The 21,930-nt window shown below is 51.7% G+C and overlaps 1 protein-coding gene across 2 annotated transcripts in view; it reads right to left on the bottom strand.

Moving 5' to 3' along the window:
* Window positions 1-21,930, bottom strand: part of PSD2 (pleckstrin and Sec7 domain containing 2) — an 80,603-nt gene that overhangs the window by 16,522 nt on the left and 42,151 nt on the right. Inside the window, exons 3-10 of one of the 2 annotated variants that reach the window (XM_058034569.1) lie at window positions 19,589-20,101; window positions 15,582-16,070; window positions 14,276-14,470; window positions 10,192-10,272; window positions 9,645-9,757; window positions 7,860-7,920; window positions 2,393-2,483; window positions 1,251-1,294 (exon numbers count right to left, since the gene is read on the bottom strand). In XM_058034569.1, the coding sequence (XP_057890552.1) occupies window positions 1,251-1,294; window positions 2,393-2,483; window positions 7,860-7,920; window positions 9,645-9,757; window positions 10,192-10,272; window positions 14,276-14,470; window positions 15,582-16,070; window positions 19,589-20,052 (1,538 nt within the window). In that variant the 5' untranslated portion in view covers window positions 20,053-20,101. The remainder of the gene's footprint in view (window positions 1-1,250; window positions 1,295-2,392; window positions 2,484-7,859; window positions 7,921-9,644; window positions 9,758-10,191; window positions 10,273-14,275; window positions 14,471-15,581; window positions 16,071-19,588; window positions 20,102-21,930) is intronic. The other variant, XM_058034570.1, reaches the window with a different exon arrangement.

Raw genomic sequence — 21,930 nt, 5'->3', positions numbered from 1 at the left:
AAGTGATGGCCTGCTCTGCCCTCCCTGCATCCTGTGGTGATACAGCAAACCCTGCCGGGCCCCAGCACAGCACAGGGTATCAGCAAGGTGAGAGACTTCAGCTAAGGCCAGACACCTGGGGGCTGGTGTAGCCATGATATTTTCTGAAAAATCCTTTCCTTAGGATTTTTCCTCCTGAGAAGCTGAGAGGTTTCAGGTACAAAATGTAAACAATGGTTATCTGCTGCTGTGGAATGCAACAGGTGCATCTGTGAGTCATCATGTGGTTGTTTCTAATTAATGGCCAATCACAGCTGGCTCGGACTCTCTGTCCAACACACAAGCCTTTGTTATTCATTCTTTCCTTTTTCTGTTCTTAGCCAGCCTTCTGATGAAATCCTTTCTTCTATTCTTTTAGTATAGTTTTAATATAATATATATCATAAAATAATAAATCAGCCTTCTGAAACATGGAGTCAGATCCCCATCTCTTCCCTCATCCTCAGACCCCTATGAACACCAACACAGGCTGAAGCACTTGCAATGTAAGAAACAGCTGACAGAATCTGACTTGTTCAACCTGCAGAAGAAATGGTTCTTTGGGGGACCTCATGGCAGCCTCTGTGAGGGGTTACTGAGAGGACAAAGCTGGGCTCCTCACTGTGGTGAATGGCACAAGGACAGGAGACAGTGGGCAGAAGTCAAACAACAGAGACAAGAGAAAATGCCACTCTCATAAAAATAAAGTATTGGTTTGTGAGGAGCTGTGGGTTCCCCATCCTTGGAGGGTTTCAGGATCAAACTGAACAAAGCCCTGAGCACCCTGGTCTGAATTCAATGCTGACCATAATTTGAGGAAGGAGCTGAATTAGAGATATCACAAGGAGTCTTCATTTTTAAGTGATTCTCTGATACTATTTCCAGAAAAAAACCCATGTGGGAGAGATGGAAAATCTCAATGACCAAAATAACCCCAGATCTTTGCTTGTGCAAAGACTTCTGAAGCACCTGGAGAGGAACCAGCATTTTACAAGTGTAATAGTAAACAAAGAGGGCATTCCCTTCCTTTAGGTCATGGATCCACAGACTGTCACCAACCTTCCCAACTGCCTTTGTGTCTAAGCCATAAATAAACTTCATTTGTCTGTCTGCAGAGAGACTTCATCACTTAAGGGCTTGGCAGGAAATACTCTGGGATTGAAAACATGACTTAGGAGCTGCCAGCCACTTGGAAAGACACACAATCCCTTTAATGCTCAGCATATACTTACATGGCCCACTCCAGCTTCTCATTCTTGATGGAGTTGTACAGTGTCTGAAAAAAGAACATGGAATTAGCTGTGTCTGCTTGTGGAGGCATCTCCTCCTGCACACCCTCTGTTCTTGGAGATCCTTTCCCTGCTGAACTGTCCTGGAGAAGCTTTGCCCAGTGAGCAGGATGGCTGCTGTCCTGCTGGACCCTTCTTTGTGTGTGCCACGCTGGGAATTGGGCTGGACACAGCAGCAGCAGAGGGCTCTGGCAGCCAGCCCTGCTCAGGAGCCTGAATGTGACATTTCTGACTCATTCTGGGGGCTGTACCTAGCTCTGAGTGAATCCTGGCCTACACACAGGGGTAGAAGACTCTGGGATATGCCATGACACCTTCAGTGTCTCAACCAGGTGAAATGACAGGTGAGGCTTGAACTGAGTAGCAGGGGAGGGATGAATGACCTTGGAATCAGCTTTTCCAGTTCCTTCTGTGCACAATTCCAGTGGCTTCCCTGGGGCACTGGAAAAGAAGCATGAAGGGGCTAGCAGAGCAGAATGTGGAGGTGGTCCTGACCATACAGAGGGGTAGGAATAGGGTGAGGTGTGTTGGGAGATGGAGATGTCACCCCAGACATGATGTGACACCCCTGATTTGGCACCTCTCGTTCCAACCTCCTTCCATACAGTGACATTCAGGTCAGGCTGCTGCACCTGCAGCAGGTACAGAGAGAAGTGGTGCTGCCAAACCACGTGGCAGGAGAAAATATTCCCTTTGGGACATTAACCAGATCCCATGGTACTGCACTGGGTGTGTTGGAACATTGCATTTCCACACGTGGTAGTGGAGGCTAAGAAAAGTTTTGGTGGTAGATGGTTGTGCTTTGGGGTGGGGAGTGCCTTACTTTGGGCATTATCTGAAATTCTGGGGAAAAAGGGCCCCTGGTAGGCTCTGGGGACAGGTATGCCACAAATCTGGATAAAACACCACCAGGGAGCAGACATATTTTGGCTCACTGCAAGTTAGCAGAGACATTCATGGGGGTAGCAATTCTTCTCCTGAAACAACTGGAAAATGCTGCTTGAAGGGCTCAGGGTGTCCCAGCAGGACGAGGTGGCACTGCAGTAATAATAACAGTATCCCACTGTCCATTTATATCACATTACCTTCAGCAAATCCTTGGCAAAGTCCTTCCCATCGTTCAGCCCATCCAGGTTTGCTATGAACTGTTGGCATGACATCTTCTTGCCAATGTTCTGTAAGGCAAACAAGCAGCTCATTAAACTTGTGGAGAGTTTTGACTTTCATCAGTGACTTTCAAAGAACAATTTGATATGTAGTGCTGAAGCCTGGGCTTGTCCCAAGAGCTCAAAGGGCTTCTGATCTGATTTGCTGTTGGGCTCTCTGCTTTATTTGCTCATGCCAGCATCCAAATGTTTCAAATTTGGCCTCTTTTTTAATGGTGGAAATAAGACACCTGAAAATGGCCTCTGCAGCTCTTGCTGGAGAGGTCCTGGGTGCAGGCTCTGTGTCTCAGAACTCCAGACAAGCACTCCACCTGGTGAAATGACAATTGCCAGCACCTGGAAGAGCCAGCACTGGGCAGGGGAGTGCTGCTCCTTGATGGAAGCTGTTATTTTTGACTGCCAGTACAAAAAGAAATGGTCCAGCCATTGGTACTGTGGAGAGGGCAACACATGTGCACTGGGAGAGTCCCACAGCCTGGAACACACTCAGCACCAGCTGATGCCAACCATGTTTGGAAATGATACTTCCAGGCCACCTGGCATTCCTGATATCATGGTTTCATCATCTGTGGCATCTGTCCTCCCAAACCTTTCATCCCTCACTCCCTCAGCCTGCAAGGGTTGAGGCAGGCAGCCTCTTTCCAAGCCTCCCCTGCAATGCTACCTCTCCAGACGGATGGAGCAGAGGTCTGGAAAAGTCAGTGGCGATTATAGGGCTCAGAAAAAGGAGTTTGATGTCACAAAAGAAAGATGAGTGCCTCCAGTGCCATGTGATATCCTTCACAACCTCAGTGTGTGGGGCAGACCCTGGTGGCATCGCTTGGAGGGGGCAGTGGAGCCAGGGAGGACAGCATGAGCTGACACTGATGGTCCTGAGGGTCCCAACAGCATCCTGACACTGCTGGGCTTCACATCAAGGTATGGGCAGGGTGAGCATCCAGGAGGATGTGGGAGGTTGGCCCAGAAGAGCAGAGTCAGAGCCCTGCTCAGGGCTCAGTGAGGAAGAGGAAGAGCCTCAGTGGGTCTGGCAGGAGATGAAGTTGCAGCAGATATTACAGGAGATGTCCTGCAGGGTGAGATGTGTCCTCTGTGCAAGGAAATAACCTCCTGAAACAGATGACACCAGAAACCTGGGCCCATGAATGTGCACTGCAGGTGACCTGGGGCATCTCCCCAGATGAAAGCAGGAGGAAGAAGTGAGGCCTTGGGATGAGCTCACCGTGCCCCCTGCACCCCCTGCCTCCTGTTGCAGACATCTGTTATGAAAAATCCTTTCCTTAGGATTTTTCCTCCTGAGAAGCTGTGAGGCCTCAAGAACAAAATGTAAACAATGGTTATCTGCTGCTGTGGAATGCAACAGGTGCATCTGGGATTGGTCTCATGTGGTTGTTTGTAATTAATGGCAAATCACAGTCAGCTGGCTCAGACTCTCTATCCAAGCCACAAACCTTTGTTATCATTCCTTCCTATTCTATTCTTAGCCAGCCTTCTGATGAAATCCTTTCTTCTATTCTTTTAGTATAGTTTTAATGTAATATATATCATAAAATAATAAATCAAGCCTTCTGAAACATGGAGTCACAGCCTCGTCTCTTCCCTCATCCTGAGACCCCTGTGAACACGGTCACAGCCTCCTGTGTGTGCAAACTGGGCTGCACAGCCAGCCAGGCACTGCCTTGGAGCCTGATGCTCCTAATTATGCCTCCTGCTGGTGCCAGCTCCAGATGAGCCGGCCCCCTTGAGAGATCAAGAAAAAAGAGGAGTAAAGCCCTGTTACAAATCTGCAGTGCCTGGGGACTGGTGTGGCACAACACAGCTCAGCCCTCGTGGCTTCCTCCCGAGGAGCTGCACCAGCCAGAGCTGCCAGCCAGGGCTCAGGGGGTACAGGGGCTGCAGGAGGCTCAGGAAAGGAGCAGACACGCAGGGATTGCAGCAGACAGGAGAGATTTGTCTGCTTGCTGGCCAGCAGTGAATTTTGGACAGAAAAGATAAAGGAAAGATCCAGCAGCACATCTCCACGTGTGGGTGGAGAAAGGGAGAAGGGCAAGGAAGGAAGGGAGCTGTGAGGTGAGGCAGGGGCTGCCTGGGACTTTGAGGCACAGGAATTGCTTTGCAGGGAGAAGGTGCCCATTCCAGCCCTGCCCTGATGCAGGGGAGCAGAAGGCACAGCACTGGCCTCTGAGCCCAGAGTGATTCAGCACTGGAGGCACTTCCAAAAAGCATTTTTGAAGTGAGTGGATGCAGTGAGATAACACAAATCATATCTTACAGGCCCTTTTTGGCGTTCCTCATGTGTGTGTCTGAGGCTCTATGGCCAGGAGGGCCAACAGTGGCAGTGGGAAAGGACACAAATCTAAGTTTTGTGTTATCTTTGTGTTATCTTTGCACAGATGGAGCAGGGCAGTGCTTTCTTTGCCATGAGAACTCCTGGAGCTCACACAGCACCAGCAGAGCACGGCAGAAATTTGCAACTTGGATTATCCTACATGGATAGTCTTGATGCCTTAGAATTTAGCTTTTCAAAAAGCACTTTTGAAGTGAGTGGATGCAGTGAGATAACACAAATCACGTCTCACAGGTCCTTTTTGGGGTTTCTCATGTGGGTGTCTGGGGCTCATATTCATCCCAAGGGAATGTGTGATCTGTCCCTTTCTCTGGTGCAAGAGACAGCTAATTGCTGGGTAATTGATCTGGTCGTGGATGTGTTCCAGGCTGCAGGAACAAAATCACACCCCTGCTAGGAACCAACCTGCAAATTCCGGGTGCCAGAGAGGCCAGGGCCACACAATCCTGCTGTGGGCAGCCTGGTGTCACTGTGCTCACACCTCAGAGCTCCCAGCCCTCCCAGGGCTGCAAACACAGCACTGCTGCTGAGCCCTGAGCTCGGCTTAGGGACACAACCACAGGGTTTGTAAGATTAATAGTGATGGACAAATGGAGTTAGGACCTGCCCAGGATCCCACTTCAGGCTTTGTTTGGTGCTCTGCTTTTTGAACAAATCCTTTGCACCACCAGAAGGTGGCCTTTTCTGGTGGTGCAAAGGTGTTGATCTGTCACTGTCCTCTCATGGCCAAGAGGGCCAACAGTGACAGTGGGAAAGGACACAGCCCTCAGCTTTGTCTTCCTGGGGCAGATGGAGCAGGGCAGTGCTTTCTTTGCCATGAGAACTCCTGGAGCTCACACAGCACCAGCACAGCAAGGCAGAAATTTGTAACTTGAATTGTCCTACATGTATAGTCTTGGTGCTTTAGGATTTTCTATTTTTCAGATCCTGCACTGCTTTGGTATATAGCTCTGAAACTCCATGGCCTGTCAGCTGCTGTTCTCCCATTTCACTGAGATAAAACAATTCCTCTTTAGTCCTGGAACTCGAGGACACCTCACTGTCTCAGGCCCCAGAGATGTAAACAACAGTGAATTGGGGGGGATAACCTGGAGTAAATGACTTCATTACCTGAAGCTGTAATTGGAGGATTAACCCCTGAGATGTAAATGAACCAAACTTAAAACTGTCTGAAAAACTTGTGACCATCTTCCATCCTGGGTGTAGCCCCTCAGAGGCTTCTGACTGCCCAAGGTGAACCTGTTGAAGGCCTTCAATAAATACCTGCTTTTATTCTCTTAAGTTTGTCTAGCCTCTGGTTTAGGTGGCCACTCCAAGGCATCAGCATTCCTTGTTGTACTTGGAGTGTTCTTGGTGACCACTGGCTTTTAACACCAGCTCCAGGTGCTTCCACGAATAGGGAATGTCTCATTTTAAAGTTTTCTGGGTGGTTTAGAAACGGGGTCTGAATGCACCTGAGTGGAAAATCAACGGTGCTAAGGCCAAAATCTCCTGCTCTAAAGCTCTGTGCCAGGTCTTTGCTGGAATGCTGAGCCAGACCATGCCAGGACACTGCTGTGAGGAGCTGCCCCTTTCCAGACACACATCCACCCCCCTCTCCTCACCAAGGACATCCCCCACTCCAGGAATTCACAGCAAAACACACACACAACATTTAAAAGGAAAATAAAATCTAAAGTGACATGGAATGTCATGGCAGCATCTCTAACAAGGAGGGGTGGGAGATCAAGTCACACATTCCCAGGTACACCACAGTTCATGGAAGTTTCTTTACACCAGGAGCATTTCATGGGATGATATCAGCTGCTAATGGCTTGCTAAGTAGGGAAGAACATTGCACAATCACTTAGGATTCCAGACAAACAAAACTCCTTACTGGTTTTAACACAATCAAAACAAGTCAAATGCCAGTGCTTGAAAGCAAAACACTAGAAGGACTGCACTTACCACCTGGTAAAGGGTTAAAGAGCAGAAAGAGAGGTTCCAGGAGCAGAAGGAAATTTAAAAAAAATAAACAAAAAAAAAAAAAAAAAAAGGAGGAAAAGGAGAAGAAGAAATTAATGTTACACATGCAGAAAATAAAGAGAAGATTTTTCAAAGAAAAGCTCAGGCATTTGCACACCTGGTCAAAAGAAAGCTATTTTTTCTGTGCCTAGATAACATGAGAACATTTCTTCTTACCAGGCCTCTGAGCCAGCTTGTCCATGAAAAATAGAAATGGCAAGGCGTTTGAGGTTTAGGTTGGTTTTTTTGTCCCTTCAATTATGTCTATCTTCCCAGAGGCATATTTTGGATTTTTTTTTTTTTGCTTAAAAAAAACTAGACAAACTAAGATTATTTTGGATTGAAGTCACATAGTTTGCCTTTTGCCACAATGCTGCTTTTGCTGCTGCAGGAAATTATTTGATGGAAATAATTCCTTGGCTCCAACCATTTTGGCTGGAGGATGGATGCTCTATGAGACTGATCCCACCATTGTGTGCAGACACAGGTCTCTGGGAGCCTCTAGAAGGTGCTGAGAGATCTTCTCACAGCTTCTGCCATTTTCCAGCCACTTTTCTGGGCACTGAGCTCTGCTCACTCTATTTTTTTTTCCTATGAAACTCTCCAGTGGCTGCCTGTTACATCCTGGGGAAAAGGAACAGCTGAACTCACTTCATGTTTTGGGTAGGGAGGATCAAATCCAGACCTGTGTAAAGCCACTGGCCCCCCCCTCAGCAGTTTTTGTGCTTCCCTCTGAAGCACAAGAGGGAGCAGCCCCCAGGACTGGCAGGGAGGAGCTCACTGAGAGCTCCTGGGCAGGGCTGAGCTGGGCAGGATCACTGATGTGAGCAGGACTCGTGCCTTTGGTGTGAGTGTGCAGTGACACTCAGGTGTGCTCTGTCCCCAGGTACCCAAAATTCCACCTGCAGCAGGTCAGAGAACTCTCTGCCAACCCATCTCAATTGTCCAGCAACACACTGAGCACCAGGGGACAGAGATCCACCCTGGGAATTCCTTCCTGGGAAGGAATAAAGGATGGAGGCTCCTCCAGTGGTACTCACATGGCCATGGAGGTCTGTGTTGAGCAGCATCAGGGCACAGGTGAGTGTGTGGATCCCATCTGAAACACACAACAGTCACACAGTGGGGCTGCTGACTCCCCTGCTCATGCAGTTCTGGTGTTTGCTGTCTTGGCAGCCCAGCCACTGCTAAACCAAGGCCAGCTGCTGTGTCTGGGCACCCTAAAGAATATCTGCTCCCTTCAACTGTGTAGGATTTAACAAAACAAACCAAAACAAGCAACACAAAAAGCCCCAAAGACATCCTCTTTTCCCTCAGATTTCACCTTTTCCTAAAACAACCACCATAAAATTGCCTTCAAAGCAGTTTTCCTTTAAAAGACCAAACTTCCCACTTCTAAACCCAAGGCAGCTGCTTGTGAAAGCAATACTCCAGCACAGTAATATTCCAGCCCCTGCCTCTTCCCTGGTGCTCTCTAGCCCTTCTGTGAGGTCCTTCAAGGATCAGTCCCTGTGCCAGAATGTGTTTGGCTCTCAGTGCTGTCAGCTGGCACATGGAGACTGCTCTGGCTCTCTTTGGGAGAGTCTGTCAGCACCCAGCATCCCTGGATGGGACAATGACCCTGTCCTGGGCAGGGACAATGCTCAGGGCAGGGAGAGTGAGCAGGGTGGGGACAGTGACCAGGGAAGGGACAGTGACCCACATCCCCGGACAATGCCCAGGGCAGAGACAATGAGCAGGGCAGGGACAACGCCCAGGGCAGGGACAGTGCCCAGGGAAGGAACAATGAGCAGGGCAGGGACAATGCCCAGGGCAGGGACAGTGCCCAGGGCAGGGACAGTGCCCAGGGAAGGAACAATGAGCAGGGCAGGGACAACGCCCAGGGCAGGGACAGTGCCCAGGGAAGGAACAATGAGCAGGGCAGGGACAATGCCCAGGGAAAGAAGAATGCCCAGGGCAGGGACAATGACACAACACCCAGGGCAGGGACAGTGACCAGGGCAGGGATAATGACACAATGCCCAGGGACAATGCTCAGAGTAGGGCCAATGCCCAGGGCAGGGGCCAATGACAAAATGACCAGGGCAGGAACAATGCCCAGGGCAGAGCAGGGACAGTGACCAGGGCAGGGCAGGGACAATGCCCAGGGCAGGGGCAGGGACAATGCCCAGGGCAGGGCAGGGACAGTGACCAGGGCAGGGACAATGCCCAGGGCAGGGGCAGCGACAGTGCCCAGGGCAGGAACGATGCCCAGGGCAGGGCAGAGACAGTGACCAGGGCAGGGACAATGCCCAGGGCAGGAATAATGCCCAGGGCAGGAACGATGCCCAGGGCAGGGCAGAGACAGTGACCAGGGCAGGAACAATGCCCAGGGCAGGAACAATGCCCAGGGCAGGGCAGGGACAGTGACCAGGGCAGGAACAATGCCCAGGGCAGGGGCAGGGACAATGCCCAGGGCAGGAACAATGCCCAGGGCAGGGGCAGGGACCAGGGCAGGAACAATGCCCAGGACAGGAACAATGCCCAGGGCAGGGGGAGGGACAATGCCCAGGGCAGGAACAATGCCCAGGGCAGGGCAGGGACAGTGACCAGGGCAGGGACAATGCCCAGGGCAGGGGCAGGGACAGTGACCAGGGCAGGAACAATGCCCAGGGCAGGGCAGGGACAGTGACCAGGGCAGGGCAGGGACAGTGACCAGGGCAGGATCCCTGTGGCCAGGAGAAGCTGCGGCCGTGTCTGCCTGGCTGTGGGTGGTTCTGCACTCCAGCCCCGTGCCCAGGTGCCCTGTGGCATGGCAGGGGGGCAGAGCAGGGGCAGCAGTACCTTCAGAGGTGCTCTCCTCGGGGTTGCAGTGGCAGTAGCGCCGGGAGAAGTGGATCAGCACCCGCTCCCGCTCCTGCGTCTCTCCCATCAGCGGGAACGCCTTCAGGAACGTCCTGCATGGACAAAGGGGTGCTCAGAGATGGCCTGCCCAAGGTGGGACATGGAAGGGCTCATTTGTCCTCCCCCCAGCCCCACAGCCTGCAGATCCATGGAGCTGTGCAGGGGAATTGCTGCCAGCTGGGATCTGATCCACCTCGGGTGTGGTGGCACCAGGATGGGTTGCCCATCTCAAAGAAAAATAATTGTTCCCACTTGCTCTGATTCCGTATGGGATGGGATGCCTGGGAGAGCTGCTCTCCACCCTGGGGAAGCAGGCTGTGGGCCCTCCTGTTGAAGCCCATTTTGGAGGCCAAAACGTGATACCAAAGCCTGAGTGACAGCCTGGATCTCCCCCCAGCCCCTGCTCCTGTCACATGGATAGCTCACAGTGCTGGGAAGCCTGGAGGAAACCCCAAAATCCCACCACCCTCTCCATCCCAGAGCTCACCTGAGTGCTTTGTCAAGGGTCAGGCCAGTGAAGTCAAAGAAGCTGAGATACTCCTCTGCTACCAACTTGCTAAATTCATTACTGCAATTAAAGAGGGAGTGGTCAGGGAAGAAGACATTGTCCACAAGAGGAACAGCAGAATGCTGCCTCTGGGCCAGCTCAATCCCAGCAAGACACTGCAGACACCATCTCAGACACAGGGAGAACTGCTCCTGGCCTGGAGTGCTGCTGGAAGACCTCCCTGATGTGCCCACAGCCATCCCCTTACACCTGAGAATGAGACACCAGACCGGTCTCCAGCTGCCCTGCTGCACCCCTGTGTTGTGCTGCTGGCCAGGCAGAGCCTGCTCCCACACCAGCCAGAGGAGCCATGGGGATATCCTGAGCTCCTCCAACACCTGGTTCTCTCCCAGTGCTGCCTGTGTCCCCTCTCCCACTGCAATGTCCCTGTTCTCACCCACAGAGGTTCCCATCCCACCCTCCCAGCACAGCCCCTGCTCCTGGGGCAGGTGGGTGCTGCTGGACACTGCAGCAGGAGAGCTCCAGGAGCCACAAGACATCAGAAGGCAGCCAGGCCCCTGCAAACAACAAATTCCTGCATTTCCAGGAACCCAGTGACATAGATGTGACCCTTTTCCCTGAGCCCCAGAGGCATTTAACATGCCCCAGGCCATGGGATAACAACAGGGGCCAGGGCAAGACCCTGTCCCACCCTAAGATGGACTTTTGTTTGCTCTGGTTTCCTCACTCAGGAGTTATCCTCCTCTGTCTCTGTGCCAGTGCCAGCCCTTCCTGCAGGAATGGGTGACAGTTCCACCATGACAGAGGCATTGCTACAAGGAGAGCAAGGCATTTCCCATGGGGACATTCCTGCCATGCTCTGGCTGGTGGCCCTGCAAGGCATTTCCTGTGGGGACATGCCTGGCATCCTCTGGCTGCTGCCCTTTCAGCCTCCACAGAGCTCCTCTCACCTTACAGCCCAGCGTGGTGCTCCATCCCTCTGCCTGCCTCGGGAGGGACCAGGCACCAGGAGCTCTGACTGGGTCACAAGCCACCCCAAGGGGACACAGGAGTGTCACGGACATCTTTTATGGAAAATCCTTTCCTTAGGATTTTTCCTCCTGAGAAGCTGAGAGACCTCAGGAACAAAATGTAAACAATGGTTATCTGCTGCTGTGGAATGCAACAGGTGCATCTGTGATTAGCCCATGTTGGTTGTTCCTAATTAATGGCCAATCACAGTCAGCTGGCTTGGACAGAGAGTCCAAGCCACAAACCTTTGTTATGATTCTTTCTTTTTCTATTCCTAGCCAGCCTTCTGATGAAATCCTTTCTTCTGTTCTTTTAGTATAGTTTTAATGTAATATATATCATAAAATAATAAATCAAGCCTTCTGAAACATGGAGTCAGGTCCTCATCTCTTCCCTCATCTTCAGACCCCTGTGAACACGGTCACACAGGAGCCCTGGCCTTTCTCCCAGTCCATTCCCATGTGTCTGGACATGGAAAATTTGTGATGTTTTACCTGAACCCCACTGCCCTGAGGAGCAGGGCTCCTTTTGGCAGTACCTGAGGCACATCAGTGCCATAAGAACCCGTGTGAGTAAAATCTCATCTCTGGGGGGTGAAACAGGCCTTGTGCCCTCGTTGTGCTGCCCAAGGCTGGGATCCTGACAGTGCCCACATTCCTGGGCAGTGCTGGAGCTGTCCTGGGCTCTGCCACAGGGATTTGGTGAGCACAACTCTTGGAAACCCTACAGGGAAGTGCCACCTTCACAGCCTGGGACAGTTCAACCAGCACAAGATGTCCTGTGGACACTGATGGAGCTGAGAGGGCCCCAGACCAATGCTGGAACAAGAGAGTTCCATGGAGAGTTCAGTTTCCCAAACATCTGCCAATGCTAATTTCAGGGGTTTAGGTTAATTTCACAGAACTGAGGCAGATGGAAACAAACTGTGGGGAGATATCCAACCTTGTTTGTCAAGCCTTTTCTGCCTGTTTGACAATGATGAATAGTTTTGGCTTTGGTTTACTTTATCTTTTTTAATTTTTTCTAGAAAATTGCCAATTATCACAAAGAAAAAAGAAGTGATAAAATGAGATTTCACTTTTTGTACAGCCCTCCTACATAGAGCTGGTCTGAAAGCATCACTTAAACTTAGTCTGTTCCCAGCACTATAGGTTGGTCTTACATTGTCTTAAGTGAGCAAGACTGACTTAATACCTATATTAATACCTAAAAATACCTATCTTCACCCTATTTCCTTTTCTGCTCTGCCAATCCACCCAAGAGTCTGCAGCTCTATTTAGGTCTCATGTCAGGAAATGGTTCAGATGTCAAACCCAGCTGATCAAAACAAAACTTTTGTTTCAAAGGCAGTGTGAATTCCCAGATGTGGGTCACCAAACAGCCTCCCCCAAGGTGTGAGGGCTGCAGGTGTGAGTGAGGACTGCAGGAAATAGCAAAGGGACAGACTCAGAAACCCAGTGCTTGGAAGTTCCCCCCTCAGTGAGCTGTCATGGCAAATTTGAAAGAAAGGAGAGGATGTTACACACCTGAGGCAAGAGCAGCCAGCAATGCACCTGCTACAAGAACCTCAGCAAAGGAGGAGAATGAGGATTTGCCAGGTGATGCAAAGAGCCTCTCTAGGAGACAATTCTGCTGCTCCTGTCCCAGCACTGAGCTGGGAATCACACAGAAGCTTTGGTACTGAAAGTGTGAGTATTTGCTGAGGGACAGGTGTGTTCTGCTGATCTGGGCAGGGGGGAGACATTCCAAGGACAAAAGAAAAAAAAAAAAATAAAATCCCAGCAACACAGGTTATATCTGATCCAGGCAAAGGATGATGGGGATTGGTGCCTTCACACCCACTGGCATCCTAAAATAATCTGTTACTGCTACACTCGTTGCTGTTACTCTGTCTCTTAGAAATCTCTGTACCTCTCCCACTTTTGAATATTTTTTGATTTCCCTTCTGCCTTACCCAGGCAAATCTACCAGCAGAAGAGCCTGGACCTCCCTGTGTGTCTCTGGCTCTCCAGCCAACCCTTCCTACCCTCACACACACTGGGTTGGGAGGCTCTGCAGCAAGGGCATTTTGGGGTGCAGACATGAAAAACCTGGGGAGTGGAGGGAGCCCAGTGCACAGGCAGGTCTGGCACCCAAACCCTCCAGCCTGGGGATTGCTTTGGTCCTGCTGGGCTCTTCCCAAAGGCAGGAAGCTCTTGGTTCTGGTGGGCAGCAGCTTGTGACATTTACTGCCCAATACTACAGGCAGCTTGTAGCATTCCTATTTTAAGGACATTGAGCTCCCAGCTTCAGCTGGAAAGATCTCCTGTTGGGGAAGATGAAACAGGAAAGCCTTATAAATATGATTATCTGGCAAAAGATTTTGAGAATATGGAAACTATAAGCGAGATTGAAATGAAAGCAAGCTTTGAGATACCTCAGTTACTGAACAACTGGAAAACAATGGTGTGGCCAGCTGAAGGTGATCCCCTTTTGAGGAACCAACACCCTCTGCCTGCAGAGAGGTCTAAGGGTCAGAGCAGACCCTACTGGCTTGGCAGAAGGGCCCAAAGAGGAGTTTTTAGGGTTTAAAATGTAACACAGTATGGTGATGTAATGATTCTGACAGGCTGTATGGAAATGCTGTGGGATTTGTATCTTGTACTAGATTGGTTAGTGAGAATCAGAATATTCAACACAGAAGAAGATGAATTGTATTGTAACGGGAGCCTCGCTATCGTATCCTCTCATCCTCTCTTTCACTCTCTCATCCTCTTTACCACACTCTAGCCTTCTCTCTCTGCACCACTCTCTTCTCTTTACTGCTCTAAGCTGTGGCTGGCAGATCCCAGCAGGCCCTTTTGCAATAAACCCCAAGTTCCACCACCTGGCTTCAGAGATCTCTCATCTCCATCCATCCCAACCATCCTACCCCCCAGCACTCCTACAACCTCCAGCAGCCCCAACTCCCTCCAGCACCCAGACTTGACCCTTGCTGCCTTTTGCTGCCCTCCCATCACGAGCAGTGCCCCCCATCCCCAGCCTGTCACCCTGGCAGGGCTGCCCCACGTACTTCTTGCCGAGCTGCCGGGCCACGTCGCAGCGCTTGAAGCCCTCGAGGTTGTAGAGGCGCTTGGCCAACCTCTTGGCAGCCTCGCTGTCCGCCCTGCAGCCGTTGGCCAGCGTGTCCGTGCTGCCCTGGTCCAGCTGCTCCGTGCTGCCCATGTCTGAGTCCGAGTCCGACAGCGTGTCCTTCAGGCTGGCATCGCTGTGCAGAGACAAGAAATGTTCAAGGAGCCGCAGCGTGGCACCACGAAAGCCGCGGAAAACGCCGCCTTTCCACCTTTTGATTTCTTCTTGCCCTCACACAAAAAAAAAAAAAAAAAAAAAAAGTACGAAAAACCAGCAATATGGCTGTGAACTGGACATTGGACAAGCCCCCCTTCATTTCAGCTGAAATGAAACAGTGCAGCGTAATTCCAAATTGGTAGGAAGGGTCGGAGAGAAGGCAGCTTCCCCCCTGAGAAATGAGGGTGTGGCAAAGTAAGCAGCCTCAACACCTTTTAAGCTCCCTCTCTCCCCACTGGGGATCCCAAGCTCTTTCCAAGCCATGGACATCATGGAAATTTTAGGGATAGATGTTATGCTTTTCAGCTCAGGTTATTTGCTGAGGATGGGAAGCTGCACTTGTACAAATCATGTCAATGGGACTGGCACCAGACCAGCCTTTACTGGTGAGCTGCTCCCCTGCAGTTGCCTGCTGGCCTTGTGGCCAGCTGTGCCCACAGACATTGCTCTGAGCAGCCCTGCTGGCACCATGTAGGTGGGCACACAGCCCTTTATCTGCCTGCCCAAGGCCACTTAGAGCACCAATTCAAGCATTTTCAAGCAGTGTGACTCACTGCTGGCCTGACGGCTGGACATACAACCTCGCTCCAGCTCTCCCCTGACCTGGTTACTCATCACCTGGCTTCCTCAGGCAGGGAAGTGCCCTACAGATGAGCTGCTGCCTCCCAGGGGTGATGGTTTGGGTCTGAGCTGGTCTAGAGGATGAAGTCTCTGCTGATCTCCTCATTGCCTGCAGAAGAACCTTTGGGGAGGCTTCTGTAGGGGTACCCTGTCCTAAGTACAACCTTGTGGTTTCCCTGCACTTCAGAGGCATTTGGGAGAGCACCTGACCATCCCCAGCCTGCCAAGGGCTGTGCAGGTGCAGATGAAAGTTTTCCTGCTGATGTTCAGCCTTTGTGCCACAACAATACATGAGAGGAAGCACAAGGGGTGAAAGAGCAGTTCCAACTCAACCATGCCCACGGAGCCTTGCTCCTGGACTGGGATCTCATAAGAAAAGGAGCCACTGTCCAAGAAACTCCCTGCCTTACCTGATGGAGTTAATGATCTTGGTGGCATCTTCCTCTGAGCTTTCCACATGGAACCCATTTGGGATACTCTTCAAGGACAGCCTGCTGAGCACATTCTCTGACCTGCTGCTGGTAATTGAGTGTCTGAGAGGGCTCCCAAAATCCCCCTCTGCTGGCTTGGCTGCCCCCTGCTCCTGCTTATCAGCAGCCATGTGGTGAAGGGCTTCTCTCTGCTGGGCTGCCAGTTTCTGCTCCAGGAGCTCGGGGCTCTCCTTGGCCCTTTGCTGGATCAGGGGGGTCAGGGGTGCCTCAAAGCTGACACAGCTGTCTGTCTCGTCCGTCAGGGACAGCACATCCAGAGAGTCCAGGCTGCTGTAGTAGGTGCCCTTCATGAGGTCAGACTCAACAATCTTCTCAAAGGTCGAGCTGAAGCCATCCCTGATGTCTTTGAATTGGAAATGCTCCCTGTCATCATCGCTGCAGCTCAGCTTGGCATCTCCAGAGGCAAACCTGGACCAAAAGGAGAAATGTAGAAAATATTGTCAAGGCAATTCTTGCCCTGTTCCATTTGGAGCTGGCAGGCAAGAGAAGAGGCAGAAATGGCTGCTGTGATAATGGCCCTTGGGATCTTTCTGTGGTATAACCTACCTGATTCCCAATTTTGTTACAAGATTCTAGAGCTGAAAAAAAACCAGTTTTGTGATGAACAATCCCAGAGGCCCAGCCAGCCCTTAATTTGGTCATGTTCCAGTAAAAAGCCAGACCTCTGAAGTAGAGACTTTTGCATATGACACCTGCTACTGGACCCAATGCCAGAATAACCTCCTGGTTATCACTTAGCAGCTCCCACATTGCCATAATCCCAGGGAAGACAGCCCTGCTCTTTCAATACACTGCACAGAATCATTTCTATTAACTGCTCACACCACAGACCTTGTATATTCCAGCCCTACACTTGTCCCCTGATGGCCCCTCACCATCCCCATGTCCCTCTTTTGGGGACTCCCTAAGAGCTTTAGATCTTTCTTGTGGAGCCCAAAACTGACCCAGGGCTCGAGGTGAGGCCACCTCAGCCCAGAACAGAGTGGGACAATATCCTTCCATGCTGGGCCTGATGCCCCCAGGACATGGTTGTCCCTCCCAGCTTGCAGGGACTCATGTTCAACTTGCCATCACAAGTTTGCTGTGCTGGTGGAGTGTGGATCCTGCCAGAGAAGGACATGATGGAAACCAGGACTTTGTTGCCTCTGCACTGCAGTCTTTCTGCAAAGTTTTTCCGAAACTTTATTTGATGGAATGTGAATTTTTCTGACAGCTATATGTTGCCATGGGAGGAAATGTGTGGGCAAAAGCTGCACTCCCAAAACTGCAGGTGCTGAGGGTGCCTACAAGCAAAAGGTGGGAATTTCTCTGTTAAAAATTTTGTTCTTTTTCCATGAGTTCATGGGGCTGAAAGTAGATCATTCCCTGGTGGATCTTGCAGTTGGACTGCAGAGCTGTGACCTCCCTGAGATCAGCAGGGCCATGTTGGGGGTTTCTGAAGAGGTGAAAGACTCTAGGCAACACAGCCACAAGAAAGTTAAATGGGGCTTTGACAAACAATAGATGCCATGGGATAAACCAGAAAGGAGGAAAAGGGATTCAGTTAATGCAAATTGCAACACAAACACTAAATCTTTGGCTCTGTTTGCCTGATTTTTTTTTTTAACCAACCATTTCCTGCAGAGATGCAGGAACTAACCTACCTTCAGAAGGATAATAATGGGTTCTTCTCCAGCTCTACCATGGATTGATGACCTTGGATGACTTTCCCCTTTAATCCTCCATTCCAGTGGGAAGAGCAACACTGAACACCTTTTTGTAAAGCACTTTAAAATTCAGGGAGAAAATGCATCATACAAGCAGCAACGTGCAGATGATGACAAATGATTTCTCATCAGGAGCAAATAGTTGACTGCTCATTAGTAAAACATCAGACCAGGCTCTCCTATAGCCAGAATGGGTCATTACAGCAATTCCCCAAAGGGGAGTAAAGGAAAAAAAGGGGAAGCTCAGAGGTGATGCAGGATGACAGCAACGTCTTGGTGCCTTGGTCCATCTTTCAGCTCTTCCTGACCCAGGAGAGTGGACAGTCCATCTGGTCAGGGCACAGCAGCTCCACGCTGTGCTTGGCCCAGCCATGCATTCCTGCCATTTACCCTAAAGATAGGTGGTCAAAGCACTGATGGGCTCCAGTGCAGTGAGCTAACCCAATCTGCAGGCTCTAAGTGGTTTCCCAGACTTCAGCTGTGTCCCAGAAGTTTTCCAGCTGCCCTTCTGCTTTGAATATAGCGTGTGACTTGTCCCTTGTGCATTCAGCCTCCCAAAAGACTCATTTGCTCTCCAAGTGAATATGTTTAGAGCACGAGATCATGGACTCTGCATGCAGACCTCAGTCAGGTTGCATCATCTCCAAATCCTAAGCCTGCCATTTCTACCAATTCATGCCCTAGCATCTTAAAATAATTGCACTCCCAGTGATTGCAGCAGCATTCTATGACCACCCTTAGTTTCCTCCTGAACTCTCAGCCTCTGCCAGGGAGCCACCTACCAGGCAAATATGATTCCCCTGAAACCTGAGAGACTTGCAGCTATCCAAGCCCTGACTGCATAGCTCAGGGGCCCCTGGGACCTGCCTGGGACAGGCTCCCAAAGCTCTCCGGACAGCAGCAGCCTGCACGGACACTTCCTCTGCAACACCTTCAGCTGGGCTTTTTGAAGCAGCGCTGCTGCTTCTTGCTGGGGCTCTTGAGTGAAACAAACCACCAGCCTTTTCTAGAGAAGCCTGTTGAACAGCAGAGAAACAAAGCAGGAGGGGTGCCTGCTGTCAGCCCACGCCCTGCGTGGCTCCCCAGCTCGGCTGCCCACGCTCCAGACAGCACTGGGAACACAGCTCAGCACGGAGCCTGCACGGGGCCAGAGCTAGGAGGTGATCCCCAGGCTACCCTGTCCCTTCACAGCTCCTCTTCAGAAGGCCACACTCCTCTGGGACAAGCCCTCCTTGCAGCATCTCTCCTGCCCCGAGGTGGGTGCACAGACAGGGCTGTAAAATTCACAGCAAGAATCAAGCCCTGGTGGCTACAACACAGAGCCCTGGCGGATTTCTGGTGGCAGAGGGAAGCATCCATACCCCTCCTGCAGGAATGGCATGGGAAGAACCTCTCCTCATCCCCGTGACCTGTCATTCCCCATAAGCCCCCAGCCTGCAGAATCCCATGGAGGTCTAGAAACTTGCAGAGGCATAAAATCAGCTGTGGACAGCACACCAGTGTGAGCGTCCCCCAGCCTGGAGAGTTCTCCTGTGAGCCAGGCTGCCAGAAGAGAGGGCTCAGAGACTCATGTTCAGGTTTGTCACAGGCACTTGAGAATTAGATGACACTTGTACCTTTTGTCTCACACTGCTGTTCCTGTCAGCCAGGCGCTGGTAACACCTGCCACAGGTGCAGTGGAGAGCAGAGCTCAGAGCCGTGCCCACTTTCAGACACGCAGCTGCCACCTGCTAGCCCAGGGACTGCCAGAGCTGGCCATGCTGCCAGGGACTCCCAGGGCACAGCAGCCTCCCAGACAAGCCTGGCTCTGCAGCATCCCCAGGCTGCTGTACTTGCTCTAAGTTACCTCAGGTAACTCTGCCATAAGTGCTGCAAGTTGCAAGCGGGACACCCCAAAAGTGAGCACAACCAGCTCTTCTCAAGATCCCAAAAGCTTCCCCTTCACTTTAGTGGCTCTGTGAGCTCTAATCACAGCTTTCTGAATTTGTAACAGGGAAAAAAACTATGTGAGAAGTCCAGAGAGAAAAAAAAAGAGAGTAAAAAGTTACAAACAAGGAAAAAATGTGCGAGAAGCCCAAAGAGAAGCAGGAGTGGAAAGCCGCAGTCAGCCATGAGAGCAGCTGCAGCTCCTTAAACTGATGAGTTACACACGGAGCCGAGTAACTCGAACCAAGGAGCCTCGAAAACAACACACATGAACCGGCACCGAGCCGCCCTTACCCGAACTGCTCCTCCGCCTCGTCGGCACTCAGCGCTTCCGAGGATCCCAGCACGCTGTGCCACCGCTGCTTGCTGAGGGCCCCGCTGGCTCTCTGGGGGCTGGGGGAGCCCCTGTCCCCGAGCTCGGGGCTGCTGGGGCCGGCGGTGTCCCGGTGCTCCCGCCCCACGCCGTTGGCCAGCCCTGCCCGCTCCGCACGGCCGCCCTCGCTGGCAGCGCCTTGTCCCTGCTCGCTGAGCCGCTCGCCCGCCTCTGTCACCGCCGCCACATGTTCGTCCCGCTGCTCCCCCTCCGCCAGGGAGGGCTGAGCGTCGTGCCGGGGGCTGGCCCTGCCGCTGGCGGGCTCCGCGGGCGGGCTCGGCGGCGACTCCCCATCGCTGAGGGCCGGCGGGGACGGCTGCGGGCCCGGCGAGGGCGGCTCGCCCTCATCGGCGGCGCTCCATGGCAAGGGGCTGCTCTCGCTCATGGTCCGCTCGTGGGGTCCCTCCCCGCGCTCAGCTCAGCCTCGCTGCTGCCTGCGAGGGAAAAGAAAGCACAGCGTGGGCATCGGGAGGGGATGGGGAGGCAGGTTGAAACCCCCACCCCACCTCACATCCTCGGTGTAAAAGCAGGGAAGGACTGTTCTGGTATTTGGTGCTTTTGGAGGCCCAGTGCTCCTTACTCAGGGCAGTGAGATGGGAGAGGAAAAGCTTCTGTTGGGATGCTAAGCCATTGGAGCCCAGGCACCCACCTTTCCTGCTGCTGCCCATAACCCCAGAGGGCCTCAGAACAGGGGACATGCCCCACCCAGGGCTGGGGACAGCAACATGGCCATCTGTAGGGGATGGGAAAGCAGGTTGAAATCTCCACCTCACATCCTCAGTGTAAAAGCAGGGAAGGGCTATTCTGGTGTTTGGTGCTTTTGGAGGCCCAGTGCTCTTTACTCAGGGCAGTGAGATGGGAGAGGAAAAGCTGTTGTGGTGCTGAGGCACCCACCTTTCTGCTGCTGCCATAACCCCAGAGGGCCTCAGAACAGGGGATGTGTCCCACCCAGACTTAACCTAGGCCTACTCTTCCTATTAGCCATGCAAGCTTGGCAGTATACTCCATCCTATGATCAGGCTGAGCTTCTAATTCAAAATACGCCCTGATTGGGGCACTACGGGCAGTAGCTCAAACAATCTCCTATGAGGTAACCTTAGCAATTATCCTCCTCTCCATTGTCCTCCCCAGGGTTAGTGCCCAGGGCTGGGGACAGCAATGTGGCATGGCTGCATTTCCCAGACTCGCTGCTGGGATGCTATTCCCTTGCATTCCCTGCCCTCCAGAAAGAGGAGAAATAGGTGAAACAGGCAATAAGAGTGATTTATTCTTTTCTAACTGTTCTAAGCAGCTGTGCTGTGCCAACCTGTGTGATTCTCCCTGCTGAGCTAGCATTTCTGCAGAGCATCTTGCCTGCCAGAGCACCACTTCTCTTTTCCCCACACACAAGTACTGCTGAAGGGTGTCACAAGTTGCCAGCTAAAACTCTGGCAAAAGTGTCCTGATTGAATATTCCCCGGGATGCTCTCTCTGTAGGGCAAGGGAAGGACACTGTTTTGCACTGATAGAAGTAGTTTTTTGACAAAAAGGCACTTTATTGGCAAATAGACCCATTGATGCAAAGTCTGCAAGGTTTTACAAGCACCATCCTCAGCCCCACAGTGCTGTGCAAGCTTTACTCCATCATAACCCTCCCACAGCTGCAGTCAAATGCCACCAGAAATGATCTTTTCTGGAAGCAGTAGTATTCTGCATGGCACCCAGGCTGAGCCACTGTAACAGCTGATTTTGGTTTTAAGCAATATGTGTCTTCACAGATATTTTTAAAATATTATCTGTCTTCATAAGTCTGTTCAGCCTGGAGGAGAGAAAACTCCAGGGAGACCTTAGAGCCCATTCCAGAACCTAAAGGGACTCCAAGAGAGCTGGAGAGGGACTTTGATAAGGGCATGAAGTGACAGGACAAGGACAAATAGCTTCACACTGACAGAGGGCAGGGCTGCATTAGAGATTAGGAAGAAATTCTTCCCTGGGAGGGTGGTGAGGCCCTGGCACAGGGTGCCCAGAGCAGCTGTGGCTGCCCTTGGATCCCTGGAAGTGTCCAAGGCCAGGCTGGACAGGGCTGGGAGCAGCCTGGGGCAGTGAAGGTGTCCCTGCTCATGGCAGTGGGTGGGAGGATAATCTCTGAGGTCCCTTCTAACCCAAAGAGACATTTGGTGATGTGACTGTGATTCACCTGCACAGGAAGCCTGGCTAATCGTGTCAGCAGACAGACAGGACTCTGGGGTTTTCCCCCTAACTCGGTTCCTAACTCACATCTGAA

The sequence above is a fragment of the Melospiza georgiana genome, chromosome 15 (genome assembly GCF_028018845.1).
Source record: "Melospiza georgiana isolate bMelGeo1 chromosome 15, bMelGeo1.pri, whole genome shotgun sequence".
NCBI lineage: Eukaryota > Metazoa > Chordata > Aves > Passeriformes > Passerellidae > Melospiza > Melospiza georgiana.
The sequence above is the reverse complement of the archived record's forward strand: the minus strand, read 5'-3'. Positions and strand labels throughout refer to the sequence as shown.